This window comes from Eucalyptus grandis, chromosome 10 (assembly GCF_016545825.1).
Source record: "Eucalyptus grandis isolate ANBG69807.140 chromosome 10, ASM1654582v1, whole genome shotgun sequence".
NCBI lineage: Eukaryota > Viridiplantae > Streptophyta > Magnoliopsida > Myrtales > Myrtaceae > Eucalyptus > Eucalyptus grandis.
In genome coordinates, this window is record NC_052621.1 from 38,011,750 (window position 1) to 38,032,347 (window position 20,598).

At 40.3% G+C, this 20,598-nt stretch overlaps 2 protein-coding genes across 2 annotated transcripts; one reads left to right on the forward strand and one right to left on the reverse strand.

The window, feature by feature from the left end:
• Window positions 1-8: 8 nt before the first annotated feature.
• Window positions 9-4,511, reverse strand: LOC120288868 (tRNA dimethylallyltransferase 9-like). Its single transcript, XM_039303059.1, has 8 exons — window positions 4,143-4,511; window positions 3,543-3,596; window positions 3,422-3,464; window positions 3,212-3,320; window positions 2,482-2,680; window positions 1,752-1,849; window positions 725-799; window positions 9-81 (listed from the first exon to the last, which is right to left on the reverse strand). Exons 1-8 carry the CDS (start codon window positions 4,509-4,511, stop codon window positions 9-11), a joined length of 1,020 nt encoding a protein of 339 aa, XP_039158993.1.
• Window positions 4,512-12,249: 7,738 nt separating this feature from the next.
• Window positions 12,250-16,598, forward strand: LOC104429659 (multiple organellar RNA editing factor 8, chloroplastic/mitochondrial). Its single transcript, XM_039303060.1, has 8 exons — window positions 12,250-12,265; window positions 12,398-12,782; window positions 13,437-13,537; window positions 13,614-13,673; window positions 14,339-14,620; window positions 14,929-15,157; window positions 15,995-16,095; window positions 16,173-16,598. The coding sequence occupies exons 1-8, from the start codon at window positions 12,250-12,252 to the stop codon at window positions 16,247-16,249; spliced, it is 1,251 nt and encodes a 416-aa protein (XP_039158994.1). The 3' UTR covers window positions 16,250-16,598.
• Window positions 16,599-20,598: the final 4,000 nt, after the last annotated feature.

A 20,598-nucleotide genomic window follows, 5' to 3' on the forward strand; every position in this document is an offset into this window, starting at 1 on the left:
CTTCATTCTTAGTGCCTCGGGTACATTGAGTTCTCCAGTTTGGTCATGGTATGCATGACAAATGCAATCGAGAACCTTTTCCTGCAAAGTGTATTCTTTAGAGAAAATTGGTAGCCAGTAAAACAAAAGCTAACATGTGTGAGAATATTCATCACAGGAGACAAATTATTTTTCTAGGACATACTCAACCCCTCTCCAACATGTCAAGTTTCACAATGCATTGCTAAGCGTGCTGCTCACCCGTAACTCTCATACCTTCCTACTCTGAATAGCTACAACCAGCAAGCATCGTTATAAACAAAAGAAAAAGATAGAGATTTAGATTAGTGGTATCCTATTATAGTAAATTACTATTTTCTTTGGAGAAAATGGACAGTGTACCTGAATAACTAGACATCTAACAAAGCCTAATTACTTACAAATTACTGTCATTCATGAGGCACACCCAAAATAACATAAACAAGTGAAGAATTCTATGGATTTGATGATGATTGATGACCCAATGCAGAGAGAAATTCATAAGGACCTGCCGACTCTTTTTTTCTTTTTTTTTTTTTGGGCTATTTGAAACATGTAGATGTAGGGTTGTCAGCAGTGTGAACTTAATGCTATATTAGCAACTCTAGACAAACTCAATATGGCAAAAGTAACTTAGTGTGGGTTGCATACGTTATACAAACAATATCTTCAAAGTATCATTTGAATGTAAAGCAGTCAAACTTACCAGTGTTTAGAAGCATCAAGCCAGTGATAAATATGCTCATTCCGAACCCCGTCATCTGCCTTTTTGCAAAAATTTCTGCATGAAGAGAAGAATCTTTCATCAACAAAACAGGAAGAAGTTGTTTAAGAACAGGCGATACTGTACTATCATCAGTGTCATGCACGTGTTAGACATAATACCAATTGCAAGTGCCACCTGCATTTCTCATTGGTATAACTTCAAATACTAATTTTCAATAGAAAAAAAGTACAATAAGAAATTAAAGAAGAGCATTCCATATAATATCATGCAAACTAAATTTGGTGTTTCCTAATACTCCGTGTTTGGAATATTGTGCATACATCTAAATGTCCAACTACAACATAATCCACTCAGGAGATTGTTCCATTCCCATTTAAGTTCCCGACTCCCAATCCCCTCGAGACAGAGAAAGAGAGAGAGAGAGAGAGAGAGAGAGAGTTTCCACTCAATTATTATAGGCATTAGAGAAGAGAAAGGAGGCATGAGTCTTCCCCAACCCCTGCAGTTCTTCACTACTCATACAAATGCATAGGCTTGATGCCTATACTTGTCCCTAAAAAGAAGTCATGCCTACCTCAACATGAAAATACAGCTCCATACTTATAGGCCATTTAACAACTCACAAGAAGCTAAAACTCACTAGTCTTTGAAGTTCTTCAAAGCAAAAATTAAGAAACAGTAATCTCAACCACTTTAATGGTCAACAATTAGCATACGATACTAACGTCCAAATTGCTACCAATGTGCATTACCTGGATGCTTTCTGAAAGTTAGACAAGAAAGCTAAGAAATCCCGTGCAGAGGTCCTTCCTTCATGTTGTCTACACCACATCAGGTACTCCATTGCCTGGATTCAAATCAACAGCTCTAGCATAAAAAGTGGGAGAAAGAAGAAAGCCAGAGTTGGAATGAAACGATGGCCAAAAACAGCAAAGATTGTCACTGAAATGCATCAATGAAGGTGGAAATCACAGGCTGGCTGTGCATCACAAATCAAATTCCTTACTTGTCTCTGTAACCAATAGCTCCGAGTTGCAGAGTTGGAATTTGGGAGAAGACCCTCATCGAGAAGCCATCGAGCTTCCGCCAAAATTCCGTCATTACCTGCTAAACATGCCATCTAGAATTTCTTATGCGAGACATGTGATTAAGCACGAACTGTCCTTCATAATGACATGCTAAACTTCAGAAGTGGAGATTCATTATGGCTGTTAATGGGGTGCAAACATGTACTAATGAGGAGAAGAGAAGAATTCTCTCTAAAAAGCAAGGCTTAAACATCTCTATGATGAACGATCGATCCCACAAATGACATTACACCTAAAAGCATTCACATCGAGATCTAGTGATTCATAAAGATCAATTCTTGGACTTGAGAGGAAAGTAAATAAAATCGTAATCAAACTTCACCTAATCTCTCAAGTAAACAGAAGACGTAATCTCTGACTTCCATCACTCATGTTGATTGAAATCCTCCGTATGAGTCATAAGGTATCTGAAAGGCAGATGGAGGTGCTCCACTGGACTGTTGAAGAGAGAGGACACCAAATGCATTATCAACATAATAAATGATTACATAGAACCAATACGGCCAAGCCTTCCATCAGCCACCATACAGAAACAAAAGCATATTATGAGTTCCCTGATCAGGTAAAAGACTTTAAGTAAATGCAAAAGGAAATTGTGATTTACGCAGAGAATGGCCAATTTTACATAAGCTAATGTCATGGACCAACCTTAATTATCTCAAGACTACGCCTCAGGCGGTACCAATCATTTGCAGCCAAGTGCTGGGCTTTTGGATCGCCAGCTTTGACCACCAACTGCACAGCTGCATTCCAATCACCATTTTTCTGCAAGTCTGCAAGCTCTGAGTAAACTTCAGATGATATTTCTGGAGAAGCTTTTGGAACATCTGGTTTCCCATACATATACCTAATAGTTTGCAAAATGTTGACGTGACACTGAAGTCTTCTTACAAATTTCAATAAATGTAACTGATATAACAGGATCATTCAAGAGTTTAAAACAATAATACACAGACAATGATCTTATTATGACTAATTACCCATGCAATCCATTCTCTATGAAAAGACTAGATTTGAATACTTAATTGAGTAAATAGAGTGCCATCCTAGGCTCCCATCATTGTATGGTGTGCGAACAAGCAAGTGCATTTAGACAAATAAGCCAGCAGAAGATCAACAAATCTCAGGAATATTATACTCCAAATAACTGATCATCCATCGATATATTTCGAATGAGCTTATATGCCAAAGCCAACTTTATAGAAGAGTAGACTTCACTGAAGAGATGCTAAAAATTAGAGGTGATGGAAGAACTCCTCATCCAGAATTGGGAGAACCTTGGGATACCAAATTCTTGGATTAGTTTTCCATAGAAAAGGCAGGATAAGAAACACAAGCCATGCAAAGGTCTTGAAGCCAACCGTATGAAGAAACATACCACCGTAAATACAGACCAGTCCCTCCACTAACTATAGGAACACGACCACCGTCAATAATATCTTTAGTAGCTTGCCTGGCATCCTCGAAAAATTGGCCAACAGAATAATCTGCCACAATGTCACGATAGCAAGCTTGTAAGAATAACTTCCCTCGACAGGCAAATGAAACAAGTCTTACTGTCAACATTAATCAAAATACAGCAATATACCTTCAGACGGATGTAAAATGTCAACTAGATGATGCTGCACCTCCTGCGTAAAGTGCACTTGACATTGTCAGAACACAAACTTTGACTTGGCAAGTAGAAAATCAGCAAATAATCCACGCACCTTTCTGTCCCTTAGGGAAGGCTTTGCGGATCCAACATCCAGACCTCGATAGACCTGTAACACATGGAAGAGATTTTCTCCTTAACAAGAGAATAAAGATCTGCGACTACATATTGAAGCATGCACTCTTCACCTCACTGAAGATGGATTGTCCTAGTCCACAAGATGAAGATAATTCATCATTCCCAACCAAAGTTACATAGGCACAACAAGGCCCTTCCGATCCCAGACACAGCCAACCAATGCAGATAAGCCATTCTATGGAATTCAATACTCGCATTATTCAGCCAAAGGAAAAAAAAATAGTATGATTACTCGATCCCGGTGCAGTGTTACTAAGGTAAACTGCCTGATTCATCTCTCACTTTTCCTCATTCACGCATCATCAAATGCACGCAACTAAACCATCCTAAGCCTAACACTACACTATACCTAAGAAGCAACAGAAACCACCTATATGCACGTTCTCACCAACTTATCTCTACATTTTCTAAACAATCCACCAACAAAACTGCTCATCATCCATACCTAACAATCCCCCATTCCTTACCCTCGCCGCTATAAACTCGAAACTACAAAAGAGAGCAAAACAGCCAAAACCTGCACGGAATCGGCGCTGATGATTTCGCCGTTGAGCCGCTTGGCGAGCTCCAGCGCCAGCCTGCTCTTGCCAGCTCCGGTGGGCCCGGATATCACAATGACCTTCTGCTTCGCCCCGCACTCGAGGCGAAGCAGGCCGCCGCCCCGCGGCGGAGGAGGGCCGCCGGCGGGGAGGCAGCGCGACCGAGTACTCCGGCGAAGGAGGGGCTCGATCGGCGAGCGCAGAGGGCGCAGGCAGCAGTTTCGGAGGCCGCACGCCGCTCCGCCGCCGAACATGGCTGGAGTGGTGTTTGCTCGAGCGCGGTTACAGTGGAACGGAGGAAATGGCGAGAGGGAGGGAAGAGACGAGGCCTTCGCGTATACCGTCATCCGTGTGCTGGAGATATTAATAATTTGCTAGAAAAATATATAATCAATAACTTGCTTTTATAGAGGGAAAATGACAAAATTAGTTTCAAAGTTTTGCCTAGATATGCAATGTGATTTCGGATTTTTTAATTTACTTAATTTAATCTCTTAACTTTAATTCAATGTAAAATTGATTCATGAACTGTTAATTTTTTTCAATATGATCATTTAAATTTTAATATATGTTCAATTTAATCGCTAGATTATCTAAATTGATCCTGGGATATAAAAATTTTAGGGATTATTTCAATTTTTACCACAAATTTAGGGATTTACATTGAATCATTAAAAGTTTAGGAGATCAAATTACATGTTGAGATTAAATTTTATGGATTATTTATATAATTATCCCTTTTATAAAAGATTGCGAATGCTCTTTTGAGCTTTGGTCAAAAAAGTGAATTTAATATGAAACCCTTACCAAGTCAAACAATTTTTTGGTATTTTCTCAAATAATCACTAAAGCTATACGGAATTTAACACTCAAATAATGCTTCCACCTATAGACACGCATGAGTGATTTGTAAAATAATATGATGAACTTAAAGTGAGCATTTAAATGCGTTGTATCATATTTGACACTTAATAAAAAATTTGTCAAATTAGTTATGAAATGATTATATAAATTTATCTTTTTAGCGTTATTCTTTATCGATCAACCTTTCACTTTTCATATGATCACAATCTTACAACTCATGCGTCCGACCTTTAAAGATCTGAAAATTTTTAAACTTTTCGGAATACTCGAATCTTAACGCGTATATTTAAAATATAATTTTCGATAATTTTCTAAAAAATTCACATAATATTTTAAATATTGATAGAAACCCAAAAAACACTAGGTCATGCTTTTGAAGCTTTGAACATTGATTTTAAGTCCAGTGGAAAGGCATGCTCTGTGCTAGCTCCCGTCTGTAAAGTTTCTAGGTGTCTAATATTAATTAATAACTAAGATTCGAAATCTAAAAAGAATAATGAAAAAATCCAGTCCCCCGATAAAAAAAAGACACGTCTTCTATGTCGCTAGAAACACGAGGAGGATAGAAAAATGGAGAGAGAACCAAAGACTGGCAGCGACATCATAACTTGCTTGCTTGTGCCAAGGCAAGTACACGATTTTCGCTGTCATCCCAAAACAAACATCTAAGCTCAAGATCACCAACCGGTGGTTGCATGAAGTATAGGCCACGCACATGCTTAAGACTCAAGATACTAAATCGGCTGAGCACCCCAAAGAGAATTGCACAATCCTGAGATTGGATTCCGCCATTCTCTTCCTTCATCTTCTGATCCGAGATGAAGACGAAATCCCCCGCTCGACCGCCAAATCCAATCCCTCTTCCTCTCGCACTAGCCTCGGTTCTCATCCTAGGAACCGCGAGACTAGTCCTGGACAACTTGGAGGAGCCGCAAGAGCAAGGCTTTCCGGCTTCACCGGCGAACCCACAGGCCGCGAGCATGGAGTGCCGATGCTGGTGTTACCGCAAGACCGGATCAAAGACGAGGTGCGACGTTTTCGAGGGACGGTGGGTGTGGGACAATGTGTCGTACCCTCTTTACAGAGAAGACCAGTGCCCTACCTGGTGAAACAGGTGACCTGCCTCAAAAATGGCAGACCTGATTCTATGTACCAGAACTGGAGGTGGCAACCAAATGGGTGCAACCTTCCAAGCTAGTAACCTCATCTTTCTCATGACCATTTCTTTTTAACTGTATATCACTCATATTTGTCAGTTCCTGTAGAAGTTATAAGGTGCGTACCTACCGTTTCGTTGGCTATATCTCAGGTTTGACCCTTTGATGATGCTGGAGATGATAAGGAACAAGAGACTGATGTTTGTGGGTGATCATTACAAAGAGCCCAATTTGACTCAATGGTGTGCATGGTGCAATCTGTAATCCCGGAAGGAAAGAGGTCCTCGGAGAGTCCCTCCTAGGAAAGATTTTCACCATTAAGGTACACCTAGACGTTCTCTCGACATGTTGGAAAGGAAAACCTAAGGCTTGATCTGGCATTTTCCTGACATGTGGCAGGATTACAACGTTACGTCAATTGAGTATTACTGGGCTCCATTTATAGTCGAATCGATATCAGATCACGCCACGAATCATACCGTCCACAAGAGGCTCGTCAACTTGACTCGGTCGCCAATCACAGCAGGCACTGGCAGGAGTCGACGTGCGTGTATTTGAGAGCTACGTGTGGTGGATGTACAAGCCTCTGATCAATGCAACGTGAGCTCTTCATCATAACAGTCCGTGATCTTTCTTGCTATATGTGACTCTTGTCACTTCTACTTTATTAAAGTCGAACCAATCTGGATCCATAGTAGTGACTGGGTTTAGTTCGCCTTCTTCTACCAGATATGGTTCGAGAGACAATGTCCGAGAATACAATGTTACCGATGCATACAGATTGGCTTTAGAAACTTGGGCAAATTGGCTAGAATCACATCGACCCTCAAAAGCAAAGGTTTTCTTCATGAGTATGTCCCCAACTCATTTTGTGGTGAGTACCCTCTAAAATCACTGTGTATATGGTGCAATGGGACCCCAAACTTATGTCCATAATAAGGAATATTAGGCATCATTTCTATGCTGTTTATGCTGAGGAATTGTTTAAGCAAGCATCAAAGGTTCATGGTTGAAACCTCTCAGAAGTGAAGCTTTTATGCTTTTCATGCTTTTTTTATATGTCTACCCTGTATTCATATCAGTCAAATTGTTGTTCTGTTTTCTGTTTGGTCAGAGCATTCTCAGTTTCCTCTCATAGATATGAAGTCAACAAAAAAGTTGTGCAGATACAATCTATTCAAGCATAGTCATTAGTCTGTTGTTCCTATGGTTTTGCAGGAGCTGGGAATGAGACCTGGAAGTGATGGGAATTTAGCCGGTGAATCATACCCTATCCAGGGTCCATACTGGGGCAGTGGATCAAACCTTGAGATCATGAAAATAGTACGTCATGCCCTACGACAGCTAAAGATCAATGTAACATTGTTGAACATAACTCAGATGTCGGAGTTCAGAAAAAGATGCTCACACATCGGTTTTACGGAGCGGAAGGGAAACTCTTAACAAAGGCGCAGAGATCTGACCCCAAAACATTTGGTGATTGCATCCACTGGTGTTTACCAGAGTCCCTGATGCATGGAATGAAATTTTGTACACCTACTTGTTAAAAGATCATCGAACAATTCTATAGCGCCAAGCATAGCAAAGTCCGGGTTGAAATTTTTCGACAAAACAAGTACAACTCGGGTGCAAAAAGTTATTTGTAGCCGTAGGAAAAACAAAGATACCTGCTCACGACTACATCATTTCTATGGGAAGCTGTGTCTTCTTTCATACTACATTTATTTTATCTCCATATCTCAACAAAACCCTAACAATCATTCTTATTAATGTCGCAGTGGATCATCCTCAACTAATTCATCCCTACGGTCAAAAAGCCAAGTTTACCTTTCTAATGCAGTTACTAATTAAGTATTATTGGTATGACCTATAATAGTTCCAAATCACACTCAACTTGATGTTCTGGTGAACTCTGACGGTCTGGAAAGGCTGGATGGTTAAGTAGTATGTTCTATTTCCTGATTAGACGCTCTCAGTTTGACTGACTTCATACCATATTTCAAGCTGTTCATATTTCTTTACCGTCCTTTCTCTTGAATCAAAGGTATGCGTGGTCTTCTTCGAATGGAACAGAAATGGAGCATCATTTAGCTGGGATGAGATGAGTTTATAATAACATGTTGAAACTTAAAATCATGCATGAATGGAAAGGGTGTAGAGATTTTGCAACCAAAGAAATCTGAAAAATACTAACCGCTTCCACAGATAGGGCAAATGGGGTAAAGCTGGAACTATGAGGTATACACCTTTACAATACCAACTTCATCGTCACAAAGCCCCTCTTTGAAAGGAAACTTCAGGCAAGATTTCTGACTCATAAGATTCAACTTCCACTGGATTGCTTAAGCTTTCAAGATATGTTGTCTGCCTCTTGCTCATGGGATGCAACTGGTGAAGACATATCAGATGAAGCGATCGTACTTAGCACCAACATTGCCAACAGTTTCAACTGTGAAGTTGTCAGAAGGGACAAGGTCCTCTCAGCATGAACTGAATCCGCAGGTGAAAGCTTGTTCAAGGCTAAACTTGCAGTGTTTGGAATGTGGTCGCTAGGGAGATGAATGGACAGAAAATCAACTTCGCATAAATCCTTTTCAACAGAAGAGATTAAGTACATCTCAGGTGCGGACGACTCCCCATGCACGGCATTTTCCTTCCAAAACTTGGCAGCCTTTTCTTTGGTCAAGGTACCGTCTGTACGCGCCCTGAAGATGATACGGACAGTCCACCCTTGAGTATATGCACGAAAAACTGGAGCCCTTTGGGAGTCGAACATATGTGTTTGGTGGTTCTTCATGCTACCGAAAGCAGTTGGTTTGTCCAGTTGTACTATGTCTAACGACTCTGGCACACTCAAACGAATTCTTGGAAGAGGGATTACGAGCCGAGACTCACTTTTTCCTGATTGGAGTCGTTAATGTAAGAGTTTTCTTAATGTGGACTACATTAATTGATATTATAATTTACTTTTTTCCCAGGTTCTTAACTCTAGCAAAAGCAAAGGTTATGTCAAGCCGTTCCAATTCTGAAGAAGACTCTGACGCCCCAAACAAATCTGGAGAAGAGGGATCAGAAGTTTGAGATCCAGTTGGCTCCAGACTAGGTCGCGTTGAATGAATGTCCCAGTTGGTTCTTCGCACTATCAAGCGCACTTAGGTTGTCGAGTGGTCCGAAATCTGAAGAACTCTCCGGCACCTCAAACAAATTTTGAGAGGAGGGATTTGAGGTTCACTTGTTCAGGTTCCTGACTAGGATTGTCCATTGTATGTCCTCGGTCCTTTATACTAACAAAAGAAGTGGGTTCATCCGGTAGCCTCACATCTGAGGAAGACGCCGGCACCTCAATCGAATTCTGAGCAGAGCAATTAGAAGTTTTGAGGTTCAATTGGTTCCTGAAAAGGGTCCAAATGGCAGGTCACCTGCAATTGTCCAGTGATCCTCGGGACATGTTCATCATTACTTTCTACCACCGGCGTACATCTCTTGAGTATCCAACTGGGGGGTCAAATGTCAAAGGACTAGGCTCGCTCAATTCACGGCCCACGAAATTAATTAAAAAAGTTCATTCTTTTTCCAGTACATAATTGTGTTGCAAATACAATATATGTAAGGGACTCTAAGAGATAAGATACAAAAGGTAATCGACTAACAAATATTCTCTAAGTACTTGCCGATTCTAAGAGATAAGATACAAAATGTAACAGGATAACAAATATTTCCTAAATATTTGTTGAATATTTTCTTCCCTTAACAGAGGCCACCTGCGATTGATTTGGGATGCTATTCCTGGTTCATTTTCAACACTTTTCATTAAATTAGCACTGCCACTGGCAGAAGCATCTCCCTTCTGAACCCAATTGAGGCTGCACATCATGGAAAAGTTATGGAGCAAAGCCTCTTCATTTTTCACCAGCAGCTTCTACTTGTTTTTCGATATGATCGAAATCCTGTACGAAAGGTGTTTCGGCATCAAGGAACAAATTACATCTTAGAGTCTAGAGAAAATATGACACACACATGTATGGAAACCACACAAATTGGATAGTAGATACCGGCAAAATTCTTTCTAGTTATAATGACGTAAGAAGTTAAGATGATCTTGCCTGAAGTAGAAAGGAAAAGCTGAGCGCAAACCAGCTCCGACGCTTAAAAGACAAACCCGTTACGATGTTGATTTAACTTTTTCCAGTAATCGATACTTTTAAAGCCTCCTTGTCTTGAAGAACAAAAGGCACTATTCAGTACTTCAAGAATGAGGACCGACAAAAAAAAAAAAAAAAAAAAAACTCAGAATGAGGAGCCTTAAAAAGCACATACAAAGAAAAAAATAAATGCCTGAAACCAATGTCAACATTTCATAAGTTTATGAAACCAGTCATTGTTGCTAGCCAAATGCTAAACACATAAAAAGTCGTTTCAGTAAATTTAAGAAGAAAGCCAAAGAGACAAAGAGAATATATATATATATATATATATATATATATATATATTGATATGTACTAATAAGTATCAGATGAGCCTATTTATAAGCTTTATAGTTTGATTATCTACATTAACAAAATATTACACAATCAATTATAGTCAATGGTAAAGATATTTAGAATTTTTTATATATCCATAATATCATAAAGATGTATTATATGTATTTAGAATATTCTAAATATATCTAACAAGTAAATTTTCCTTTTATCTAATCCTGAGAAAGAAAAGAGCTGCGTTCATTTCGCAAAAAGAATGATTTGAAAAATATTTCCGAAAAAATAATTACTTATCAAATATGGAAAAATTGGTCAATGGAAAATATTTTCATTGTCGATAAAATTTTATGCACAACTATTTTCATGAGTGATGATCATGGCGCCTTGTGTCACGGTCCGTGAATCCTCCGTACTTGTGACACTTGTGAGTGGCGCTTGAGGTTATCTCGGTGAAAGAGCATGAGGCGTAAAGGGTGGGAACACAACTGGTCCGGGGTGGCGTTAGGACGGTTAATGCTAGGAGTTCTAGGATAGAAGGATTACATTACTTGTAGAGCTCAAGACGGGGGTAGCCTCTCGTGTACAAACGGTCGGGAGCTGATGCCGCTCCCGACGAGGCCATGGCGGCCGAAACCGGTTGTTGTGCCCTAAGAGAACCTAGCTGCCTTACTCGATGGACTAGACGCCCGAGCAAAGGCTGGGGCGTGGTAGGATCTGAAAGAATCATTCACCGTGTCGTTCATGGAACAGCTAAAGAAAAGGGCCGGCTGCGAAATTCCGCTCGCTAGGCGCCCGCGGGTCGTTTAGAGGCCAAGGAAACTCTCGGCCCGTGACAAATGGTATCAGCTGGAATCCTCCCGGTAAGCAAGCGAGCAAGTCGGAGAACCGGACTCCTTGCTCAGGGAGTGCGGGTCAAGCGAGATAAGTCCTAGTGGATGGGTGCTAGGACGAGTCGGCTTCTCGTCGAGTGGAATGCGGGTTAGAGAAAAACCGAACCTTTGCTTGAATGGGGATAACGTTCTGGATCGATCGGTGAATTCGAAGAAGAGGTCTACATCACGTTTTCAACAAGAAAAGAACCTCAATTGGTCTCGCTCAGTCAAGATGCCGATTAGGCTGAAATGGTGCTGCCAAAGATGCGGTTGGCGAAAAATGCCACACTTGCCGGAAAGCGTAGGTGACCGAAAGGCCGAGCGGTTGAGATCAAAAGAGGCCACCAATGGAGCAAAACCTGTTTTGTTGGGCGGCGGGCTGCTCGATGTGAATTCCCAAAAGTGGCACATCAATGGTCTTTTTAAAAAAATTATAGAAAATGTCCATTAAATTCGTATTTAATGAAAGAGTTTTAGCAATATCATTTATAAATAAATTCGTAAAAAAAACAAGTTTTCATATATTTTGAAGTATTTTAGCAAGATAACTTTAAAAAAGTCACAAAATAATTTTTTCAAATTTGATTACGTATAGAAATGTTTTAGTAATATAAGCTAGGTCGGGTATGAGTTGAATATAGGTTGATTGAAAATGGATCAAAACGAGTAAAATGGATTAATATGATCGGATTTTCACCCAATTCAAATCCGATAATGGCCCTGGTGATGAGTAATTATTTTTTAAAATTTTCTTTTCCAAATTACTCTTCTTTTCGCCAAACGAAAGCGTCATTGATACCCTAAAAAAACCTTCCTCTTTTTCACTCTCGTCCAAATTTCACCTTTTTTGTCTCGAAAACAGCGAACACTCGTCAGTCTCCAGCATGGCGACGCAGCTCTTCACTCGCTCCCGCCTCCTCTCTCGCTCCTGCTCCTTCTCCTCCGCGCGTCGCGCCCTCCCTCCCTCCCCTCCTCCTACGCCATCGCCTCCGCCCTCTCTCCGCGGCCTCCGTGGAGTTCCATGGCCGCCTCGCCGCGGCTTCTTCCACCCGTGCCTTCGCGACTAGGGCGACCTCTTCGTCGCTCAACGATCAGAGGCCCGACCATTGGAACCGCGTGAGGAAACACTGGCACTGTGCCATAATGATGGAAAGGTCGGACGATAAGGCTGGCGAGATCCTACCGGACGACAAAGCTGGCGAGATCCTGGATACTTGTGTTAAGATGCTTGCGGGGGCTGTTGGAGGGTCAGTGATTCGAGTTTGTGGTGTTTATCTGTTTGCCAGGGATTTGTTTCGTGTGACCATTTGTTTGTTCGTCCTTATTAAATGAACTGAGTAGGTTGAGACAGGCAGGTTTATCGACTTCGAACATTTTCTCTGCTTGTACTCTGTTTCGCCATCGTTTATCGGTCATTTTTTTCAGCTTCTTCATGATATGTTAGGATTTCCTATGGCGTTCTTTGCTTCCGTCTTTCACAAATCAGGTAACCAATTTCCATGAATAACTTTTTTCTTGTTCTGGCCAAGAACAGTGACTAATATTTTGGTCTCTTAGCTCTGGTTTAGAGTATTAGGCCGATTTTAGTATTTGTTTTGGAGTGATTGTTATGCTGTCTCTATCAGGTGTTTGAGCTGAAAGGTGATTCTTTATTGCTGCTTTATGTGGCAGAATTGATGCTGTGCTCTGATTTATAATTGATTTTGACATGGAGGGATGATTGGGGTTTCTTTTTTTCTTTCATTGCCGGGCATATTTCCCTTTTATGTGAAGTGAACACTTCTTGAATTGGTCTTCATTACAATATCATAGCTAGTGTTATAGTGACCGAGAGGTTGCTTATAAATGGAATCCGGTCCCTATTATTTTGTCTAACCACAATTTGTTGCTTGCTGTTGCAGTGAAGAAGTAGCCAGAAGGAAGATCAACTCAGTTATAGTAGGGCTCCACCACTTTATATTTAGAGCTCCTCTATCCAGAGACCATCAATCCAACCTCCTAAGTAAAGCTTCTTGATTGGTTTTCTTTTGCTTCTCTTTCTGGAAAGTGGTGCTAATGAATTCTGTTTTGTTGCACAGGGCTGAGACTTGGAACATATTATACTCATACGTATGTGAGCAAGTATAATGAATATGTGGGTATGTAAGCTTTGATCTTCTAATTCTGACATGAACTTTGTGTCCTGTAGATTCCATCCTCTCATTTATGAAGACCGCTGTGCTTTGTTGACCTCATCATGAGGTAGTTGTGCTGCTTCGGTTTTTGTTCTTGGCCAACTATACTTGCTTGGCTAATTATTTGGGTTGATATTGCACCTGATCTGTTATGTTAATTAGTATTAAGTATAGTGATTAAGACATGCATTCTTAATTAATAACTTGTTAGTAGATAATGGAAACGTGTTTAGAAAGAGAAAAGTTACTTCCAAGTGCAAATCTACCCAAATTAGGCTTGGGGATGGAAAAAAATGTCATATTTTGCCCCTGTGGTTACTATATGAAAGAGTCATGAGTTTATGTCGCAACACAAGGCCTAATTAGTTTTGGGACAGGTAATCTTTCCATGTCAGTCCTTTGGTTAATATAGGCATTATTATTATCGTCTGCCCTTGCACTGCAGCAGCTCAATCAAGACAAAGCTTTTCTCCGTTTTACTTTTGTGGACTTACATAATGTTCGTTGGAAATAAAATTACTAGTCTCAAATCGATCGAGCGAATTCAGTATATCTCATTGTGAAATTTTTGCCTCTCTTTCATGCAATCTCTTGTCCATGTCATAATGCATTTTTTCCACATTTGTTAGGCGAAACTGCTATTTTCGGGCCAACTGGAGTTTACGAGTGGAACGGGCATGATGATCAACCCCGTAATTTCAACAGATCGAGGAACTTTGAAAGGAGGGAAAATATGCAGAACAGAAATTTCCTAGCCAGAGACATGCCACCTATACATAACCAAGGGATGCAGAACCCTCCACCTCTAGGAATCATGCTTCCACCAAATATGGGCAGTGGAATCCCCCAAGGATTACCTTTGCCGGAATGCCTTTGCCCAGCCACCCTGGATGCCCCTAAGCAACTCTTGTGTAACTACATCCATTTCTCGAATTTCTTTTAAATAGAAAAAAAAAATTGATTTCCTAACAATTGGGAGAACATTTTAGGCGATTAGGTCAGTTTACGTATCTTAACTGAAACATAAGGTCCGTTTGTTTGAAGAAAAACTACTTCCGGAGAATTATTTTCCGACTCCTTAGTGTTTGGATGATGGAAAAGTGATTGATCTTTGAAAAAAAATGTGTTTCATGAACTCAAAGCAACAAACTTGGATCGGAGGAAAACGATTTCACCTTCTAGTAAAAAGGAAATCACTTTCTGACTTTGCTTGCCACAGTTGGGCATGCGCTTATTACAATTCCATCTATATCGTTCAAGAAGCAGTTTCCTGACCGGCTAGACCCGTCGGAACGTGGCAAGGAGAAGGACATATTTATCGACATATTGTATCCTGACCAAGCCGACTTCATGCATTGGCTGGTCGTAATGGAGGGGCCGGAGGACGATCCTACTAGAGATGAGATCATCGATACTTATATTAAGACGGTTGCGCAGGTTGTAAAAAGGTCAGTGGTTCGAGATTGTGGTCTTATCTGTTTGCCAGGGTTGTGTTCTGTGTGGCAATGCGTTTGCTCATCATTATTATGGTTGTTGATGAAATGAATGAGTAGGTTGAGACGGGTGCTGGGTTTTTCAACTTCATATTACTCACACCATGTTCTCTGCTTGTACTCTGTTTTGCCTTTGTTTATCGGTCATTTTTCAGCTTCTCCGTGATATGTTGGAATTACCTATGGCTGGAGGGTGAGATGACTGAATTCTTCGTGCCATGCTTTGCTTGTCTTTCACAAACGAGGTCAAAAAATACAATGACACACAGCTTTTCGTGAATAACTATTTTCTTGTTCTGGCCGAGAACAATGACTCATAATTTGGTCTCTTAGCTCTGGTTTAATTAAACTTCCAATTAGATCTGAGTATGTTTTGCAGTGATTATTATGCTGTCTCTTTCAGGTGCTTAAGCTTAAAGGTGATTCCTTATTGCTACTTTATGTGGCAGCATTGATGATGTGTTTTGATTTAGAATTGATTTTGACATGGAGGGATGATTGGGTCTGTTTCTTTTTTTCTTTCATTGCCAGATGTGGCACATTTCCTTTTCATGTGAAGTGAACCCTTCTTGAAATTGGTCCTCATTACAATATCATAGCTAGTATTATGGTGACTATGAGGATGTTTAAGAATGGTATTTGGCGGGTACAGAAGCAACAGTTTCTCTCGTGTGTTAATTATTTTGCGAATGGTTCTTGAAGTGATGGTCCTTGCCTGTAGTCATTGATCATCTCGATTTATTACTGTCCCTATTATTTTGTCTAACCACAATTTGTTGCTTGCTACTACAGTGAAGAAAAAGCCAGGAGTAAGATCTACACTGTTGATACAGGGCCCTACTACTTTGCATTTGGAGTCAACGTATCTCCAAATCGTGCTTACAAACTTGCTGGTAAAGCTTCTTGATCGGTTCTCTTTCTGCTTCTCTTTTTGGAAAGTGGCGCTGATGAGTTCTGTTTGGTCGCACAGATCTGCCTAGAGTTCGATGGGTTGTTGCTGATGCGTACCTGCCTCTGAGGGAAGGTTATGGGGCATGGAAGCTTTGATCTTCTAATTCTGCCATGAACTTTGCATCCTGGAGATTACATTCTCTCATTTATGAAAACCGCTGCGCTTTGTTGATTGCAGCATGAGGCAAATGTGCTGCTTCGATCTTTGTTCTCGGCCGACTATACGTGCTTGGCTTTTATTCGGGCAAGTTTTGCACGTGATCTATTATGTTAATTGGTATTTAAATATAGTGATTAAGACAATTGTTTAGCAGATAAGTTTGCTTAATGGAAACGTGTTTAGAAAGATAAAAGTTTGTTCCAACTGCATATCTACCCAAGTTTTGCTTGGGGATGGACAAAAGTGTCATATTTTGCCATTGTGGTTAATATATGAGTTTATGTAGCGGCACGAGGCCTAAGTAGTCTTGTGATAGGTAATCCTTCCATGTCGGTCCTTCGGTTAATATGGGCATTCTTATCATCTGCTTGCACAGCAGCAACTCAATCAAGACCTAGCTTTATTGTATTTTACTTTTGTGGACTTATTGTTCGTTACAAGCATTATATCATAGTCTCAAATCAATCAAGTGAATTTGGTATATCGTATTGTGAAATTCTTGCTGTCTCTTTCATGCGGATTTGTTTTTAATGGTGGGAAGCAATTCCTTATGATCCTCCAGCTAATATGTGGAGCGGACCTGGTAATTTCGAGAGATTGAGGAACTTTAAAAGGAGGGTGGGAATCCCTGTGGAATAGACATTTCCGAGCCAAGAACATGCCACTTATTCATAACAAAGGGATGTAGAACCCTCCACCTCAAGCCATCAGGCCCCCACCAAATATGGGTGGTGGAATGCCTCCACCAAGCAACTTTGGTGGAATGCCTCTGCACAACCAAATGTGATTTGATCAGTAATTTATCTTAATCGAAATTTAATTTGTTTGATCTTTTAATTTCATCTTTCGAGTATTGACGAGTTTCTAGAACTTCATTTTCTTTTTATCAAACTAGTTTTGTTGTTTTCATAAAAACGAGAAATGTTAATTTTTGTTCTTTTTTATTTTGCTTCAAAGGTGATTTAGGTTTTGAGTAGTCCAAGTCTTTATTCAAGATAAGTGAAAGGTGTAGGCACTAAATTAGATTGAATAAATTACCAGTCTCGGAGTCTCGAGATTTCAATAGCTTAAACTTGCTTTCCAACATTAGTGTTGACCAAACGGCAATCAATGATTTATATTGCATAAGATACATCCTAGTGGGTGATACAAATACAAAATCTCGAAAATTAGCAAGCTTATGTCCTAATTTTCAGGAGTCATCTCAATGACACTTTCCAACAACCGCATTCATTTGACTCTTGGCACAACAAAACGTTGCAACTACCTCAACAATGCACGAGTCCATTCCGTGATTCCGCGAGAGACTCTTTCGTGGGCCCGCCTTTTATAAAACTTGCAACCCTCTCTCGCTCCTTCGTTTCTCTCTCTTCTTTTCCGTTGCTTTGTCTTCTTTTTCTTTTTTCTTTTTTCTTTTTTACTTTTCTTTCCCTTTGGTCTATGATTAGCGACCGGCCATAGGGGAGGGCTAGCGAGGGCTCGCTCCTTGTGCCCAAGGTAAGGCTCTCTCTCGTCGGATCTGACGAGGTCGCATGAGTAGGAGGGAGAAAGAGCAGAGCGTGAGAGAGAGAAGCGGGAGCAGAAGAGAGGAGAGAGAGAGTGTGAAATTGAAATTAAGAGAGAGAAGGCTTTTGGCTTGCGGTGGACCCAGGCAACCTGTGTTGCCCCGGGGATGGAGTGGGATTTTTACACTGGAATTCCAGCTCCGCCTGTGGCGGAAACTCTTCTCTCAGAACTCCCCTGGCCTTGGCCTTACTCGCGAGGGGCCAATGTCTCATGCCCCATGAAAAAGGACGAGGAAAAAGCGAACAAAACAAGGAGAGGCAAAAGCACTAAATGATTAAGGTGTCTACCTCAGCCACTTCCAATTTCTCCAATTTCATTTTAAGCTCAGCCGCATCAATTTATGACACCATATTTTCCATGGAAAGAACAATCACGTTAAGGCTTCACAGGACAGTCACTGCCATCCGTCGGTCACGTATGGACATCCAATGAACCTGACCTATTAACATATTGAACAATAATCGGCATAAGAAATCATCACCACGTCAAATTGTCACTATGTTCTGAACTAGATCGTCAAGTAGGCTGAATTAAAATGCTTCCGGCTGAAACATTCTTGAAAGGAAGGACTTGACTACGAGTTTCCAAGAGTATTAGGGTCATCACTTACTATTGTAGACCTCGATTATCGAATATAGTTAAATACCACCTCTGCAATATCAATGCGTATGGTGATTCAAACTATAAAGCAATGTGGCCAAATAATAAGTGAAGCTTCTGGGCACTCCGGAACCACACCATTCCCTCCACCAAGTCAACAACCATGCATCAACCTTAAAGAAAACTTGAATTAGAAGTATTTGATCCAGAATATCATAGATATCCAGAATAATCTAAAGATCTCCAACAAGCAAATCTTCTATTATCCAATTCTACGAAAGAAAAAGAGGCTAGGTGTGTTGATTTCGCAAAAATATAAATGATTCATACAATATTTTTCAAGAAATGATTGCCTATATCAATATAGTAAAATTAGTCAACGAAAAATATTTTCATTGTCAATAAAATTTTATATACACTATTTTCGTGGGCAAATAAAAAACTATCTATTTATTTTTCTAAAAGATATTACTAACTATTTTGAAACGATATTTTTAAATCACTTATTTTTTCGTAAACGAATGCATCATCAATACCCTAAAAACATTCCACTTTTTAACTCCCGTCGAAATTTTACCTTTTTGTCTCAAAAACAGCGAAAACTTGTCAGTCGTCGACTCCGCCGTGGCGACGTTGGAAGGTCGGTGACTCGAGTTTGTGGTCTTGTCCGTTTGCCAGGGTTGCGTTTTTGCGTGACAACTTGTTCGTTCGTCTTTGTGATGGTTGTCCGTGAAATGATGAAATGAACTGAGTAGGTTTAGACAGCTGCCGGGTTTATCAACTTCATATTATTTAGAACTTTTTCTCTGCTTGTAATCTGTTTCGCCATCGCTCATCGGTCATATTTTCAGCTTCTTTCATGACGTGTTAGGATTTCCTATGGCGTTCTTTGCTTCCGTCTTTCGCAAATCAGGTAACAATTTTCCATGAATAACTTTTTTCTTGTTCTGCCAAGAACAATGACTAATTTTTGGTCTCTTAGCGGAGGGAAAAATACGAGGTACTTTATTGCTTAGTCTCTGGTTTGGAGTGTTAGGCCGATCTTATCATTTGTTTTGCAGTGATTATTATGTTGTCTCTATCAGGTGTTTGAGCTCAAAGGTGATTCTTTATCGCTACTTTATGTGGAGAATCGATGCTGTGTTTTGATTTAGAATTGATTTTGGCATGAAGGGATGGTTGGGGTAGTTTCTTTTTTTCTTTCATTGCCAGATGAGGCATATTTCCCTTTTATGTGAAGTGAACGCCTCTTGAAATTGGTCATCATTACAATATCAGGGCTAGTATCTACAAGGATGCTTGTGAATGGTATTTGGTGCATACAGAAGCAAAAGTTCCTCTCGCTTTTGTGCAAATGGTTCCTGATGGTCATTGATCACCTTGATTTATTGGTGTCCGTATTATTTTGTCACAATTTGTCGCTTGCTATTACAGTGAAGAAGAAGCCAGAATGAAGATCTATTCAGTTTTAGTAGGGCGAGGATTTGTTTAAACAAGCATCAAAGGTTCATGGTTGGAAACCTCTCAGAAGTGACGCTTTTATGCTCTTCATGCTTTTTATATGTCTACCCAATATTCATATCAGTCAAATTGATGTTCTGTTTTATGATCGGTCAGAGCATTCTCAGTTTCCTTTCACTTAGATATGGAAGTCAACAGAAGTTGTGTAGATACAATCTATTCAAGCATAGTCATTACAATACCTTACAATACCAACTTTCATGTCACAAAAGCTCCCTTTGAAAGGAAACTTCAGGCAAGATTTCTGACTCATAAGATTCAACTTCCACTGGATTGCTTAAGCTTTCAAGATATGTTGTCTTTGCCCTTGCTCATGGGATGCAACGTGAAGACATATCAGATGAAGCGATCGTATTTGAAGCACCAACACTGCGAACAGTTTCAACTGTGAAGCTGTCAGAAGGACAAGGTCCTCCTGCATGAACTGAATCCGCAGGTGAAAGCTTGTTCAAGGCTAAACTTGCAGTGTTTGGAATGGTTTAGAGATGAATGGACAGAAAATCAACTTCGCATAAATCCTTTTCAACAGAAGAGATTAAGTACATTCAGGTGCGGACGACTCCCATGCACGGCATTTTCCTTCCAAAACTTGGCAGCC